Consider the following 17,512-nt stretch of genomic DNA (forward strand, 5'->3'; position numbering starts at 1 on the left):
TTTACAACTTTAAATTCCCCTCCACCCCACCTATTCCGTATTTTTAAATTGAAATATTTGCTCACCATGGTGCTCATTTTCAAAGCACGAGTTCCTTAGGTTACTGTGTGACTTGGTAAGTCTGAATGCTTTGAAAATACACCTTGCAATAAAATAATTGTATTTAATATGTTTTTTGTCTTGTAGCCCTTGTGCCAGCAGAGTGATTCAAGTGGAGCCTCAAGCCTATGCCAGCAACCCAGACAATGCCCGCTACAGCCCCCCGCCTCCCTACAGCAGCCACAGCTTCGCGCACGAAACACAGATCACCATGCAGTCCATGGTACAGCTGCGCACGGAGTACGACCCGCGTACCCAGGCATACTATACCACTGCACAACCCTGCTCCGAGATCTGTGTCCAGCCAGCTGTCGCCCTCATGCCACAGGGTGGCCTCGGCAGTCATGTCTCGGAGAGTGCCAGCTCCACCCGGGACCTCCTCTCTCAGTGCACGGACTCCGGTGTGCCCTGTCTCGAGCCTCCCTGCACCAGGTGGACTCTGTCATCCTTTGCAGAGAAACATTATGCACCACTGCTGCTGAGACCAAGAACGAAGGTAATGCATGGAAGTGGCTTTTTGTCTGTTTGACGTTTGTGGGGTGGTTTTGTTTTTTTTTTACTTCCTGTTGCCATCTCTTCCCCTCTATAATGTTCCCGTTGCAATGACCGCCTTTTGTTAAGAGTCACAGCCCAAGGCTCTCTTTAGGTACTCGGTCCCCTTAATTCTATTTACTTGCACGTACAGTTGACATTTATCCCTGGATTCTATATATGGTGCTTTGAGTTGCACACGCAGCTTAATTGAATAATGAGCCTATCGGCACTGATAACTGGGCAGTAACAAGTAATTATCAACACTAATTGGTGAAAATTATAACTAATGTGTGCATCTTTCTGAGGCGTATTCTATAAAGAGGTGCGTGGATCCGGAAAGGGGACGTGGCCATGGGAGGAGCATGAGCAGGTCCCGGGGGATTCCTAAAACTTGCGCGCATTGTTATAAAATTAGGGGGATCCGCTCCTAATTATGTGCAGGGATTTATACCAGGTTTTCATTGGTGTAAATGGTCACACCTAAATATAGTTGCAGCTCCCGGTGCTATTCTGTAAGCTGAACCTAACTGTAAGTGTGGTTTATAGAATAGCACTAAGCGCAGGGTTTTTTTCAGCGTCATTTATAGAATCTAGCCCTTAGCGTGGAAAACTGTGCGTGTTTTATAGAATAGTGCCAGTTGCATGTGTAGCATAATTAACTGCTAATTAGCAGCAACTTAATAATTGTCTATAATTCGTGTTGCACTAATTTGCAGTTACACGTTGGGTAACTGCCCTTCGTTGGTATTCTACAAATTGAGTGCACAACTGCAAGAATGGCGTGGACCTGGGGGAATATGCAGTGGCGCACCAAGGTGGGGGCGGGTGCACGCCGCTGGGGGGGGGGGGTGCCGTGCGCCTGTTGGCTCCGAGTCCGCTCGTTTCCTCCCTGCTGCTCCCTCTGTGCGGAACAGGTTACTTCCTGTTCCGGGGCAGAGGGAGCAGCAGGGAACAAGCGGACTCGGAGCCAACATGCGCGCAGCACCCGGGGGGGGGTGTAATTTGCCCGGGGGGGGGGGGGGCGCATCGGCAATCCGCCCCGGGTGTCAGCCAGCCTAGGAACGCCACTGGGAACATGCCTAGCACTTGCATGTTCAGTTTATAAAATATTATCAGTTATGTGCCTGATGGATGACAGGTGTGAGCATTTATAGTAGCCATTGAGCTAAGTGCTTACACCTAAAATGAGGCACATAACTGAACTTATGCTAGTATTCTATCATGGCGATTATGCGCATAATTGCTGATATAGAACTCACACACAGCTGGCATCATCCCTGCAACTAATTTGAGGCAACCTGTGGAGAAGTTCCCTCTGTATGTGTGTGTGCCCTTTGTTCGGCCTGTTTACCAGTGCCTGGGACTCCCTGGCTCTGCGTGGCCCAAGGAGCGGAAGGTAGACTGGTAAATCTTAACCCAAGTCACTGGCATAGCAGCGCTGTCACCAGTCACCCTCTCTGCTGAGATTTTTTGTGCAATTGTTTTGTAACTGGTATGAAGCAAGTTCTTGAGAGAATTGAAAAGCATGAGCCAGGCCAGGAGTATTGATCTAGCTTGTCCTGGTGTTTTCCTGCTGCAGGTGATGGTGATCCTTTTTTTCCTGGTTTTGCTGGGAATTAGCCTGTACGGCACCACACGCGTCAGGGACGGGCTGGACCTTACAGACATTGTGCCCCGGGAAACGAGGGAATATGATTTCATTGCTGCACAGTTCCGATTTTTCTCTTTCTACAACATGTATGTGGTAACCCAGAAAGCAGATTATCCTCGCACCCAGCACCTCCTCCACAGCCTCCACCAGAGCTTCAGCACTGTCAAGTACGTCTTGCTGGAAGATAACAAACAGCTCCCCAAAATGTGGCTGCACTACTTCCGAGACTGGCTGCAAGGTAAGAGGAGATGCATGCTTTCTAGCCTGTGGAGGAACAGGAGAGCTGATCTTACGATGTTTGTGCAGTTATGGGTTGCCACAGAAGCAGATGACAAGATAAAATGAACCCACTCAAAAATAACTAGATATTGCAAAAAAAAAAAAAAACCCAAAAAAATTCTAAATTGAGATGAATTCAGGGTTGCAGATGTCTAAGCAGGGAAGATAACCAGTCAGTCTTCAAGGAATTACCAGTCTCCTCTTATGTATGTACACATAGGATCAATATTGAAAAGTGCTTATGCATTCGTCACCGGTGGAGAATACATAGGTGCTTTTTAAATTGTATTTGGGGCAATTGAACATAAAGTTCCTGGACATGTAAATCCAGAATTATATGGTTGAAAAGGGAGTGCCAGAGGTTTGGGGGGGTTGCAGTAGTTACACATGAAGGGCGATTCTGTAATCTAGGCCAGGGGTCCTCAAATCCAGCCCTTGAGGTCCACAACCCAACCTGGTTTTCAAGATTGCCATAATGAATATGTATGAGATGTATTTGCATTTGCTGCTTCCATTGCATTCAGCTGCTAAATGTATGTTTTATGGCGTAAATTATATAAATGGTGCTGGAAAAAAAATAGCGCTTGGCCCTGTTCTATAAACGGTGTTCAAAGTTTGGTACTATTTAGAGAGTAACGCTTACGCTGGGATCTGACTGCGTTTAGGCACAACCATTTACACCAACTGAACCCTGGTGTAAATCCTCATGCCTAATTATGCGTGGATCCCCCTTATTCTGTAACAACTCGCCTAAATTGTGGGACTGCCCATGACCCTCCTATGGCTGCGCCCCCTTTATTTTTTTTTTTTTGTTTATGCGCAGATCCGGGCACGAAAATTTACACACACAGATTTTACTTAGTGCCAATTAGCACGGACAATTGATAGGGCCCAATTATCAGTGCTAATTGACTTGTTGGGTGCACACGCAATTTAAAGCACTATTTATAGAATTCAGGGAGGGGGGTATGTCGAGCTGGGCCTCACAAAATGCAGGTATGAGCTAAATGTTCGTTTTTGGATGTTCCACTTACATCTGAATCAGGGGCGTAGACAGACTTCGGTGGGAGGGGGGTCCAGAGCCCGAGGTGACAGGGCACATTTTAGTGCTGCCACCATCAACTGTGACACACATCCCCCTGCCGACAACCCTGCCGAGAATCTCGACGTCAGACTCGCAGAAACAGAACGAAGCCTTGCGCCGGAAGAAGAGGACCTCCGCCAGCAAAGATAGGCTTTGACGGCAGGAGGGGGGAGCCCTACGGGTGTCCAGGCCCCCGTGGCCCCACGTAGCTACACCACTTCTGAATAGTCAGCAAGACTGGCTAAACAGAGCACTACTAAGTGGGTGCATAACTTGAACCGATCTAAATTAGACAGTGTAAATTATACACTGCCAGTCCTGTGGAATATTAGCTTCATATCAGTGGCGTAGTTAGGTGGGGCCTGGGCCCCCTCAAATCTGCTCTGGGCCCCTGGTTGACTGAAGACTTCGTCCAGCGCTGGTCTGCAGCGGCACCACCGTCATTGCCTGCCCTGCTCTCTCTTCCCCTCAGGGGAAGAGAGCAGGGGGCAGGCACTTCGGCAGTGCCGGAGACCAGCGCTGGATGAAATCTTCAGCTGGCAGGGGTTGGGGACCCCCACCAGTCAACATGTACAACAACAGCAGTGGGCGGTGGCAGGGGGGGCCAGCAGCGGGGCGGTAACCAAAATGTGCCCCCCCTACCTTGTGCTCTGGCCCCCTCCCACTTTGAGGTCTGACTATGTCCTTCATATATGATAAAAGCTTTTGTGTATGCCTCTGTGTTCAAATGCCAGAGGGCTGGTGAATTCACTGAGTTGGCAGTTCACCTTTCTTGCATGCCATTGGATTGCCACCTTCTGGTTAAGCCCATGCTGGTTCTGGTTCTGAGAGCTTGGAGTGAAAGGTTTGCCTTAAGTTCATTTTTCTGCCACTGCTTTGGCAGATGGTCATGTATAGGCCTGCTGTATGTTTTGGGGGCTGCTCCCTCAACCCTAAAGAGTAACTTGATTTAAAAAGCAGTAATGTTATACCTCCCCCCCCCCCCTCGCCTTTTGTTTAAAACATTAGGGGTTTCTTCTTGGGGGGCGGGGGTAAAAATCTGATATTGGTGGTAAAGCCACAGATAATGTAGGAAGAGGGTGATGGGTTGGAAGAAAGCATGGTTTGGTAGGTGGAACACTGAGATATGAGATACTTGGAGAAGCCCTGGGATGTGAGTTCAAGATTTTTCCTTTGCTGCCAACTCCAAGTGAACTACCCAATAAACCAATCTCCGTGTTTTTGTGCCTGTTGTCTGGTCCTGTTTGGAGCTTCCCTACCCCATTAAAATTTGGAGAGGTTAGAGTTAGCATCATCTGCTTTCTGCTATTAGTTGCCAGGCTTGTACCTAATCTGTGTCTTAAATGCTACAAGCTTTTCTGATGCAGAAGATTAAAGAATAGTTCTTTGGTTTAAGCTGGTGGCTTCCCACTTTTCTGTCTTGTTCAGCACCCCCAAACTTGTAACTTGATTGTGTTTCAAAATGTCGAGATGGTGGGGATTTGATCTAACTTAGAAATAACTTTGCTTCCACACATCACCAATGTGTCAAGTGTTTTTCAGTCCATACTGTGTTCCATTAGCTTTGAGTGTGACTAAGTAAGCTGAAAATTCACTACCATCATCTTATGAACAGCTAAAGCATGGACTTTGGAAGGGTTTTTTTTTTTTTATTTTAAACCATTGGTGTTTTGTTACAGGAAAAAGTAAACCTCTCAAAGTGCTAAAAATGTTCCCCCTTTGATGTTTTAAACATTATGGTCAACATAAATTCAAACACCGACTGCGCTGTTTAAATCTATATCTGGATATTGGCACTATATTTTCCTTCCCTAACTTACTGGGATAGTTATCTGGGAACAGCTAATATTCAACCCTGGTACCCAGATAGCTTCCTGCTCTGCCTTGCCCCCCCCCCCTCCCCCGGGGCACCTCGCTACTACCCAGAAAAGTGCCAAAGTGATCCGAGCATGTTTAGCAGCATTATCCTACTAATGCTACTGAAATCTAGGTGTGGCCTCAATGAGTGGCAGTTCTCCAGGTAGGATCCACTCCATATAAAGTCCCGGTTTTTGGAAGGTTTCACAGCCTTTTGCATTGCGAGAATGAATTTCTTTAGAGCTCTGAAAACATTACTTAGCACAGTGGGTCTCAACCCAGTCCTCGGGGGGAGGGGGGGGGATACCCATATTAAATGTGGATGTGAGAAATTTGCATAGGCCCCCTCTGTATGCAAATCTAACTCATGCATATTCATTGTGGGTATCTCCCCGAGAACTGGGTTAATGTGAAATTGTGTCCATGAAGAATGCCTTGCTCATCTGATGAGCAAAGAGCTCATTTTTACTGTAAGAAATGAGGAGAGTGGGACTTCAGTGGTGGTGGGGAGGCCCCGGGAGCTTCTTTGGAAAAAAAAAGCCTCCAAAAATAGTTGTTATATTCAGACTTTATGGGTCAGGATGATTTTTTTTTTCTTTTGATTTTCTCCGTTCCTTTGGAAGTGGTGGTGGTTGGTGGTAGTGTTGGTTGGCTGTTTCTTCATTTTTGGACAGTGACTGGAGATGTAGACCAATCTCTTAAAACCCAGAGGAAAATGCAGACCCAAGCTTTCCTGTGTGCTGTGGCCAGCTGTACCACCCAGGGATTCAGGCTGCTTACTGCTAGGATTGTTTGCGCTTTGCTGGAAACTTGAGTTGTGCCTAATTGGTTCCTTCTGTTTAGCAGCTTGATTTTAGGTCATCTTTTCCTTTTCTCCCCCACCCCCCATCACTTTTTTTTTCCGCTGGCAGCACTAGCAATACTATGTAAATAAACGAAATGTGAGCATTGGTGAAATATATACAAAGCAAAACTCGATAGGATGCAAGTGATGTGTGTGTTACAGATGAGTTTAAAACGCATGGCACTGTGTCTTTGCTAGTTAGGCTCACTGGGGTTTGGTTTTATGCTCTTCCTCCCCTCTCCCCCCTTTTAATTGAAAAGAAAATGATTTGGTTGGACTGTTTTAATAATTGCGGGGGGGGGGGGGGGGGTTAATGGTTGAAGTCATGTTTAAAATACCAGAGATCCCTCCAGCTCTGCCTATGACTGGCCCAAAGTACTACTCAATGCTGGTAATCCAGAGAGGCCAAAAAGACCAAATTCAAGATAACCCTTCAGTTCTGGGGGGAAGAGGAATTTGTTATAAAGCGGCAGAAGGGGTCGGGGGTGATCTGCCTTCTAATTCCGCTCAAAAGTCAGGGACCTCGGTTTCCAACATGGGAATTTCCGGCTTAGAACAAAAACGATGCAACAAGTTGTATGGTGATGCCTTTTTAATCAAACTCTTAATATATGTTTAATTTTAACTTTTTATTTCTCAAGACAGTCACAATTTTTTATTTAGCCCAATAAAGTATCAGCTAATTGAAAAATGTAATACTGATATTGCAAAGCCTGGTATGTAGAAGGAAGTGTTAGGTTCTATGCTGTTTCGTCCAACCAACCAAGTTGAAAAACACGCACTTAGGAGTCTAGTTTATCAATGTGGACTACTGTTAACACAAGTTATTCACCATCAACTTGTGCTATTTTAGCATAGGTCCCATTTTTTTTTTAAATGAAATGAGACCTAGTTATTAACGGGGGTTAACAGTAAAATAGCACATCTTAAGAGTAACCCGTGTTGATAACCTCTCCTCTCCCCTTAGTGTGGGACAGTGGTGCGTTTCCCTTCATTCTTCTGTTTGTAGACTCTGGTAAGTTTGTGCGAGTCGGTGGAAAATAGAATAGTTGTCAGATCGTTATTCAGCCACTGCAGTCAGCCAGCTGGTTGCAGTGTCTCAAAATATCTGGATGTTCAGCGCTACTGTCTGTATAGCGTCCAATACTGAGTGTCTGGATGAGGCAGGCGACACCAGAAGCACTTATCTGGACAGCGGCAATATTATCTGCTATCTAGATAACTTAAGACAGTTTTATCCAGATAGACTGAACGTTGCTGCTATCTGGATAAGTCCTGGGACAGCTTTAGCTCCGCACACACACGCTGCCTCGACACTATTCACATAGCGCTGATGCAAACTGTAAGGATAATCGGAGGAACTACCCGGATACTGCTGCTGAATACCCCAGTCAGCTGCACCGATCTAGATAACAGATACTGTTACTGTGTCTGAACAAGGTGGTAGGAGCTGGCTGGTTGGGAGTGTGTGAATCTTTTGTGTGAGTGAGTTGGTATTGTGTACCTATTTGCATGTGGCATATCTGGGGGACCTCTTTGAGGGTGTGGGGGTATGAGGCAAAATGTTTCTACCTGTAGGTGTATAAGTATTTCTTTCCTTTCCTCTGTACACTCATACCTTGCCTCCCCTGCTCTTATTTCCTCAGCCTCCAACCTCCTCCCATCCTCTTCCTTGTACTTTTGCCCCTTGCACTTGTGCTCCCATCCCTCCCTCATGCCTGACAGCTGTCTGTGTTTGTTCTTAATTCTCTAGGGCTACAAAACCATCCGAAAAAGCAAATAAATGAGTTTTGTAACTTGGCTCCCCTTGGATATATAGTTTTGTAGAATCTACCTCTTAGTGTGCAGTTCCTTGCATGATTTTTTTTTTTTTTTTAGTGTTTTTGTAAAATAGCTGTTCTCATTGTACCTACCACAAAATATCTATATTTTGTCAACAACCTTATCCATATTTAGAAAGGCCTTCTAATTCAGTGAGCCTTTTGTGAAATAAGTTGTACATTTTAAACGACTGGGCTTCACATCTTCTACTGCTAGACAGATATCCTCAAGTAGCCGCTGAGCTTGAGATAAGCACGGGGGGGGGGGGGGGGGGGGGGCTACTGGATCTCAATAGGAACCATAAGCCAGAGATAGCATAGCACAGACCATTAATGGGCATTGAATTCCTGCAGATGGTCAGAGAGAGAGAGCTATTGTAGACCAGTCTCAGTTGGCCAACCCTCGACATTCCGCTTTAGATGGTGGAACTTTGCGTTAGCAAGCAGTCGCTTTAGTTTTCAAATTTCATTGCAATATGAAATAGGCGTTTACACAGCTTAGTACAAGGGCTCCAGAGTTATCTGAGCGCCAGTTCCCAGATAACTAACTGGGCGTGTTGGACTTCAAAAATAGCAGTCTAACTATGGTTGGGTTTCCAGGTACTGGAATATCAGCCTTACCCTAGTAATGTGTGTGAACAGAAGAATAGCCATACTGGGTCAGAGTTGGTTCATCTAGCCCAGTATCCTGTTTCCAACAGTGGCCGATCCAGGTCACAAGTACCTGGCAGAAACTCAGATCCTGCAAACACCCAGATATTCAGTAGGAGCCAGAACTGAAGATCCACATCTAATTCATCCATCGTTAAATTAAAAAAAAAATGGTTTTAAAGCCGCTGACTGCTGCTGGCTTGTTGTAGACGTAGACTTTTCTCTTTTGGGTAATTAACCTTAGTTTTATAGAGACATTTCTTAATTCTTGCAAACTCTGTTAGACACCCAGATATCTAAGAGGTGCTCAAACGAGGCAAAGACCGGTTTCCGGAACAAAGTAAATCTTCAGAATGCATTAAATTTTTTTTTTGTACACTCATTTCTTACTCTAGTGTCCAATGTGAATTCAGAACTGATACACTTGTAAGTTAAATGAATTGTAATTGCATTTATTTCTAACAATATCCAAAAGATGTGTGTGAATTTTTGGGCAGTTCTGTAGTTATAACTGAGAGCAGGTTGTCTGCAGAGGAATTAGCAGAGCCAGGTGGGGGAACATGGCACCAGTCTTGGGTGAACAGAACACACTGGACGTCCATCAACCATCAGAGCACCATCTAGTACTCGGGAGCCCCTAGGAACAGGAGAGCAACATTTTGTTCTGCACAGGGAAATAGATGCAATGGGGAAGCATAGAGGAAAAATACCATTGGGGTCTTTCTTATAAGTTGTGATGATTTAGTGATGAAGTGTGTAACAGAATTCAGGACTGAATGTAATGGAGATGTGGCGTGAATACTTCTGTGGTGACCCCTGGAACTGGACCAAAGACTTCTGCCTTATTTCACTTAGGCCATCTGAGCTGGAATTTGAACCAGTCTTCTAACGGAGTAAGGCTCCACCTCTGGTAGAAAAGCTTGGCATGTTCCAGTCTGACAGGGTCCACCCCCCCCCCCCCCCCCCCCCCCCGGACCATAAGAGCATGAACCCCGGCCTTGGTGTGTGAAGTTATGTGGAGTAGGATTCTCTACGGACGGCAGACGGAGAAAATGGCAGGAATTCCTTGACAGGAAGTAAAGGGGATTTTGTGATTTGCTTGTGGCTTTGCTGCTTTGTTAGAAGTGGGATAGTGAGTGCACAGATCTTGGCAAGCTGTTTTCTAGCTTCTATCAGTGCGTGCATGCAGGGGTGCCACACTCATTTTTTTAAGGCCCTGTCAGGGAATGCTTGTGGTGAAGACGTTTGTTCTGTGGAAAGTTTTTTCCCGGTGACTACCTCTTTTTATTTTAAACTGGTAATCTTGGCAAGACTGAAACACTCTGTGAGGTCTGACCATGGTTTTCCCTGTAAACGCGGAGTGAAAGAAGCCCTTCTATAATTTTAAGCTGTGGCACATTCAATCTGACCAGTTTTAGGTCACTGTGTGCCAGGATGGTCAGACATGTATTCATTTACAGGCATTAGAAGTGTTTGTGCTGAGTATACTGACTTCAGAAGAGGGCTACATGGGATTTAGAATTTAAAAGGGAGGGGGAACCTCAGTAAATTGGAATACGTGTGTGACCCTCAACCTTGTTTTCTCTTCCACTGTGCTTATCACTTTACAGCTGTAACTTACCTCTCAGATGTGTAGCAATTTGGTTTTGATTATAGCTTCTCAGTGCAGCTGTGAGGTGGGCCGAGGCTGTGTTTTCCTCCCTCTTGCTTCCGGGACGTGTGGTTTCTGTCATCTGTTCTCGGAGCCTGCTTTTGCTGGGCTGTGGCTTCCTGTTCCAGATCTGATCCAAATTACTTGCCTGTACGAACCCGCTTATGTAAATACGTGTGTGTCCTGTGAGGTATTTCTCTCATCCTCTCCTCTTTTTTTTTTTTTTTTCCTGTCCAACCCCCCCCCCCCCCCCCCCCCCCCCCCCCCCACCGGCGAAGGGTGGCAGAGAGGAAGAAAGCAGTTGAGTGAATGGGTGTTGGCTGTGATCTTGACATGGACTGGCAGCAGATTCCAAGACTTGTATTAGCTGCACAAGTTGAACACATGGAACAAATTGAGAGAACTGTGTTCCCTCGTTCTCCGCTAGGAGCAGCTGAGTTGCTGTTTTTAAAACTCAGCATTGGTGTAGTGTATATGTCTTTTCTCCTCTCTTTGAGGGGGGGGGGGGGTGGAATTCCTGATTTTTCAGGTGCCTTTCAGAAGCACGAGGCGGTTGGTGCACACCCTCATCGCTCCTGCACTTTTGCAGGTGCTTCTTTAGCTTGTTGGATCTTCTGTTGAGGCTCATCTGTGCTGCTGTGAGGTTTAGCTTTAGAGATATGCTTAGGCCCAGGGTTAGCAAAACCTGGTTTCTAGATGGGTGAAAGAGAAATGCAATAGTAGAGTTGCTTTTACAATGGATTTTTTTTTTTAAATCTTTCTTCATCTGAGCCAGATTTAGAGGGCTGGAATACCGTGTAGCTGATTTCTGGCACTGTGCATACACCACCAGGTAACATTCAAAAAAATGTGCATATAGGATGTAATTTAAAAGGTGGCTCCATCTAGTTCCTAAGTTTGACACTAAAACGAAGTCAATGGAAGTGCCAAAATGAGGTGGGGGGGGGGAACGGCAAACACATATGTACACTTCGGTTACAGAATAGTGTGTAAGGGGCCGACATACAGACTGCAGGAGTTAGCCAGGTTGATCCCCCGTGATCGGTGTTGAGCCCTGAGTATTCAGTGCTGGGACATTCCAGTGACTGGCATTGAATATCCAATTTATTTTTGGCAGGTTTCAACTTAGCCGGCCGAGTCGGTATCAGTGCTAGCTGGTGTTGTTGAACCTGGCCAAAGATAGGCCTGCTACTTTGGTGGCCCAATTTGGTTGCCAGCTAGCGGATAGCCAGCTGTATCGCACGGTATAACATGATCGGCTAAGCGCTGATGGAGTATTCTGTGGGAGACAACTATCGCCTGCTGATATTCGCTGATATCTGATTTGAAGTGCTATTTAACCGGCCAGGAGCTGTACCAGACTGAATAGTGGGGCGATAAGTGTTGTAGGGTAACTGTAAAGGCAGCGTTCACATAAGTGGGTCATGGGGTGTTTTCCATTGTTAGTGTACACGTAATTGCATTTAGGCAGGTTGTACATTTGCACCTACCATAAAGCAGCATAGTGTTTGTACCTGATGGCTGACTTATGCTTGTATTCTATAACATAAGAATATAAGTATTGCCATCAAGCCCAGCATCCTGTTTCAACAGTGGCCAATCCAGGTCAACAAGTACCTGGCAAGATCCCAAAACCAGTACAATGCATTTTATGCTGCTTTATCCTAGAAATAAGCAGTGGATTTTCCCAAAGTCCATTTTAATAATGGTCTGTGGACTTTTCCTTTAGAAAGCTATCCAAACCTTTTTAAAACCCAGCTAAGCTAACTGCTTTTACGAATTCCAGATTTTAATTACACATTGAGGGAAGAAAAAGTTTCTCAGCTTCATTTTAATTTACTACTTTATAGCTTTATTGCATGCCCCCTAGTCCTAGTATTTTTAGAAAGAGTAAACAAGCGATTCACGTCTACCCATGTCCACTCCATTCATTACTCCCCTCAGCTGTCTTTTCTCCAAGCTGAAGAGCCCTAGCCACTTTAGCCTTCCCTCATAGGGAAGTTGTCCCATCCCCTTTAGGCACATAAATTTCCTGCGTTAAATGCTAACTTTGCCCCTAGATTTTGGGTGCCTAATTTGCAGCACCCTTCATAGAACTGCCCCTGTACTATATATTGAGCACTTATTAGCATTTTAACATACAAGATCTGTTATATTTATAATGTGGCATCATAATGAATTCATTTGAATTTTGGTGAGCTAATTAGTTCTGGACACGAAGGTGCAATAGACTTCAGTCCAGTTGATCCTAACGTTAGTGCTGCCTTCAGCTCTTTGACAGTCCCCTGGTACTGTATTCTAAACCTTGAATCGTACGCTGATGTGTGTGTCTGTGATTGAAGAAAAATGCTCTGAAATAGGGGTAGGGGTGAATGTTTTAGGTTTTAATTGTACTCAGCTTCAGTCATGGTTGGTAACTTGTAGGTGGTGTAAATCTTTTTTTTTTTTTTTTTTTTTTTAATAACTAATGATGGCACATTTTCCCAACTGAACTTCATCCAAAATCTGTGCAACAAGAATAGACTATAGCGATGTTTTTCATGACCAGGCCCTGGGGCCAGTGACATCCCCCATTCACCCCCGATATAGCTGTCCAACTCCAGTATGTGCTCTCCCTCCACTTCCCTATGTTTATCCAGAGGCTTGCTGTTAGCAGGGTCTCCAGAGCTACTCTGTTTTCCTTCAGGACTGTGCAGATCTCGGTGAGTTTGTTGTGCGGTGTACAGACTCGCACACTGTTCTTGTGAGACTGTGCGAGAAGTGAAGAATTTTGGACACCACCCAGATCAACCTTACTGAGAGCCACGTGGAAGAAAACAGAATAGCCACCTAGACGCAGCGCCTGTAACAAGACTCTTGAGAAACATCATGAGCATTAGCAAACCGGGGGGGGGGGGGGGTTGGAGAGAGTGGGGACAGGATGGCTGCTGACTGGGAGAAGGGGCTGGTGGGAGTTTAGAAGGGAGTGTGTATTGCGGGAAGAGTTTTAGGGGAAATATGGATGAAGGGAGAATCTGGAGAAAATTTCATTTTATTCACACACCTTGCTCTGAGTGTGTCTGAGTAGCAGGGCTGGCAATATCATTGGAGAGGGGAGTGTTCTCTCTAAAGCTGTGCGTGCACGCACGCAGGTCAGAAAAGAAGCGCACACGCTTAGCGAGTACACACACAGTTTTTGTTGGCTTTCTTTATTGTGAACATAGGCTACACCGCAAACATTGAATTAAGGCTGAAAACTTGCCTAAACCTTTTTCATGCAGATATGGGTTAGCAAAAATTAGAGGGAACATTGGATGCCCCCCCCCCCCCCCCCCCCCCCCCCACACACACACACACCTCCGTCCTACCCAGGACTTTGGACACCATCCACTTTATCAACCCTGGCTCTATAATTGTCTTTTTTTGCCAATGTGACCCCCCACTTCAAAAATTGTAGACCACTGGCCTATAATGTAGGCTTTGCAGCTGGCTGCTTCATCATATATAAGCAACCTCTCCCCCCTCCCCTTTAAAAATGTATCGGTTAAAATGTTCATCTCTTCAGCTACGAGATCTTTTTCTAGGGTGACATAGTTCAAACCTGGCAAGAGATTTCCTTACATCTGAACCTTCCCAACTAACACTATTCCATAATGAATTGTCTGAATTCCAAGATGTGTAAGGGTGCCTTTGAAGCTGCTCTATGTGGGAGGGGGTTCACAGCCTCTTGAACTCTTGCACTGTGGTCAGGAGCTAGCAACTTACAGGGACTCTTCAGACCTATAAGCCAGAAGAATGTTTAGAAGGTGGCATTTGCTCACGGTGCTAGTTTCTCTGTGCATCCTAACTTCTGAGTTTCTCATCTTTATTCCCACCAGGACTTCAAGATGTTTTTGATCACGAATGGGAGGCTGGGAAGATCACCTATAACAACTACAAAAATGGTTCAGATGATGCAGTTTTGGCCTACAAGCTTCTACTGCAAACGGGGAATAGAGACAAGCCCATCGATGTCAGTCAGGTAAGATATTGTAGTCTTGACCTCTTAACATATGGAAACACACATTTGAAGTAGACCAAAAAGTGGTAGATACTTCATTGATTTATTCAGTTAATTCATAAAGTGCTTCCATTCAAATTCCCGGCCCAAGGAGTGTATAAGTTTAGTCGGACGTCTGGGCAAAACGTTAAGGGAGGGTCAGTTATTCTGCAGTCAGGGCTTAAAGACAGAAAATAGCGCTGTGCTACCCTTTGAAGTAGAACTGCAAAAAGGTGGGACCAGAGATTCAGCAGTCCCAGTTGGCTGAAAATACACTCAGAATTATCCAAATTATTTTTTTAGCAGCGATCACTTCGTTTTGATATTACCCTCACATTGGAGGAGGGGGGGGGGGGTGGAATTTTCAACTAAACCCTTTGTTTAATTGAAAAGACTCCTTCCATTCTGTGCCTGTGGGGAAAAAAGCTCTTTAAGTGCTGTACTGCTCCACCGCAATAGTAATGAACGATTGGATCACGTTGCAGGTGACAGAAGAACATGCGTGTGTATGTAAAATGGTTTGCGGGGTAGGGTTGTTTTTGTTTGCCGAAGGCATGGTATGACCATGCTTAATCCCAGTAACTTGAATGGGAGGGAGGGTGTGACACCCTCTCATTTTTCCTCTAATTATTGGGATTTTAGTATTTAGTTTCCTCGCTCCTGTAGCTTGAGAGACCCAAAACAATCGGATAGATTTCACTCAGTAAGAGAGTTGTTGAACTGTAGAAAGCCAGCTGTCTAAGCTGCTAGGCAGAAAGCACCGTCTTAGCCATTGTGTTGCCCTAGACGTGTTGCATGGGATTGCGCACGGCCTTTTCAATCCAGTCAGGTTTTGCCAAATGAATGGTTTTTCAGCTTACGGGGTGTAGTTGCTGCAAGGTTCCTTGTGTGGTCACCGAGATTTTTGTACAATGGTTGTCTGAGAGGCTGCAGAAAGGGTCGCAGACTCGGGGTTTTTTTTCAAAACAAATGCTTGCTCTGTTCCCAAGTAGGAGTGTCCGTCACATTCTGGATGGATGCAGTGACCCGGTCTTTCATCGAATCTGCATCAATTTGCATAGTGCTGGAGTTTTACTTGACAATAACTGCTCCTATCTTGTTCTGCTTACTTCGGTTAAAGCTTCAGAAACATGCTTGTAATTGGGCTCCTGGAAATTGCTTTAAAAGTCAGAAATGTAAATTAATAAATACCAAATATACTTGGCGAGTTTCACAGACTGAGGACACCATCACCTCAGCGTGTGCTCACACCGCTAACGCACATGATTGGTAAATAGGCCTCACTGCATAAAATGAGAGTTGCAGTAAATGATCTCTATTAACATGTGTTTACTACATCTAGCCCTGACTTGAAGTGCTAATTGTGATCAGTATTGAATCGTTTATATAGAAATAGGCTTTAAATCTTATGGCGAGGACCTTGGAGTCTACAGCACATGTTGAGAGAGGAAAACTTTCATTGTTTAGTGAATAAGTGTAGTATTAATATGTGAGGTTTTTAAGACCATTATCTAAAGCTTCAAAGACCTTTTCATGGATAACCCAGCATGCCTTTTTTGTGTGTGAAAATGAAGCCCAACTATACGCATATATAGGAGAGGCGTTTGGGGGAGGGGAGGGCACGGAACGGAGTGAAATCGTGCATTTGGACTTCCTAAAATGTGTGTAATATGTTTTCATGGAGAAAATCCCCATACAGATTGTTCACATACTTTTTCTCTGAGTCAATTTTCAAAGGGAACCTTCTTTTCAAAGCGGATGTAAGTAAAGTCTGGTGGTTAAAAACTACACATGTTTTAAATTACACCTGAGATACTCCCACTAAACTAGTTTGACTTGAAGGCCGAGGCAGTGTCTTGTGCCTTGTCCTGGATTGTCATAAATTGTATACATCCCGAGAACACTTCTTACTAAACGAAACCTCTGCTTTCTACATAACTTTGCTGGAATTAAAGGAAACATTGTTTAAAAAATAAAAAAAAGTTGCATCCAGTTAGACTGAGGACATGTAAACTGGCATCTTCTTTTGCTTACCAAGGGATTATGTGCAGATTGGATTTCTAGCTCTTACAATTCTGTATCATAAAACAGAATGTCTTAATAAGGTACTTGGAAAGGGATTTTAGTTTAAGAAACAGATTTGTTCGATGCATTTGCCTTGCTGAAATTTAATTTGCTATTGCCGAGAGAGCCAACCTCCTCTTAGTACACAGGGTCATGCAAGGCTAAAGGGTTCTCCTGTGACAGGAGCCTTGAGTTTGTAGGACTGAGTTAACCTACTCTGGAGGCACGTTCATCCTCTTGTCACAAATCCAGGCCTTAGATCAGAAAAGAGCAGAACTCTTGATGTGTTTAGGTTGAGATACAGAACATGTGCAGTATGGTGGCAAATTATTAATGTCCCACCACCAGGTGCTGTTAGGCACAGGGCGATTGCTGAATCTTGAGGATTAAATGCCCTTCTTACTAGATGCAATTCCAGTTCTTCTGTGAGTGGAGGAGTGGCCTAGTGGTTAGGGTGGTGGACTTTGGTCCTGGGGAACTGAGGAACTGAGTTCGATTCCCAGCACAGGCAGCTCCTTGTGACTCTGGGCAAGTCACTTAACCCTCCATTGCCTGCCGCATTGAGCCTGCCATGAGTGGGGAAAAAGTGCGGGGTACAAATGTAACAAAACAAAAAAAGTGTATCTAGAATGCATTTGTTTATGGATGTGTTGGATGCCTGTCTGTTCTGGAACCAGGAGATGTATCGTTCCCTAACTAGTGCCTGTTGACTAAGGAAAGAGCAAGCCATAGAAAAGAGAAGATTTAATAAAATGTATTATAGCAAAATAAGATTTGCAAGTGGTGAACAGCTACTTCAGTTGAGTTTCTCTTATGCCTTCAGGGCAGGAAGGCCTCGCTTTCAATGATGATCCTTGTAAAGTGCTTCCTTTTATTTTGTATCTAAAAAAAAAAAAATACTGTGTTGAGTGCCAATTTGTAGCTTGTATGTATTAAGCCAGTGTTTCCCAAGTTGGTCCT

General features: G+C 44.8%; 1 protein-coding gene across 2 annotated transcripts in view; it reads left to right on the plus strand.

Annotated features, from left to right (window-relative positions):
• PTCH1 (patched 1) overlaps positions 1-17,512 on the plus strand; it is a 116,194-nt gene that overhangs the window by 66,200 nt on the left and 32,482 nt on the right. For both annotated transcript variants that reach the window (XM_030193648.1, XM_030193647.1), the window contains exons 14-16: positions 187-595; positions 2,213-2,522; positions 14,328-14,470. In XM_030193648.1, the coding sequence (XP_030049508.1) occupies positions 187-595; positions 2,213-2,522; positions 14,328-14,470 (862 nt within the window). The remainder of the gene's footprint in view (positions 1-186; positions 596-2,212; positions 2,523-14,327; positions 14,471-17,512) is intronic.

Source organism: Microcaecilia unicolor, chromosome 2 (genome assembly GCF_901765095.1).
Source record: "Microcaecilia unicolor chromosome 2, aMicUni1.1, whole genome shotgun sequence".
NCBI lineage: Eukaryota > Metazoa > Chordata > Amphibia > Gymnophiona > Siphonopidae > Microcaecilia > Microcaecilia unicolor.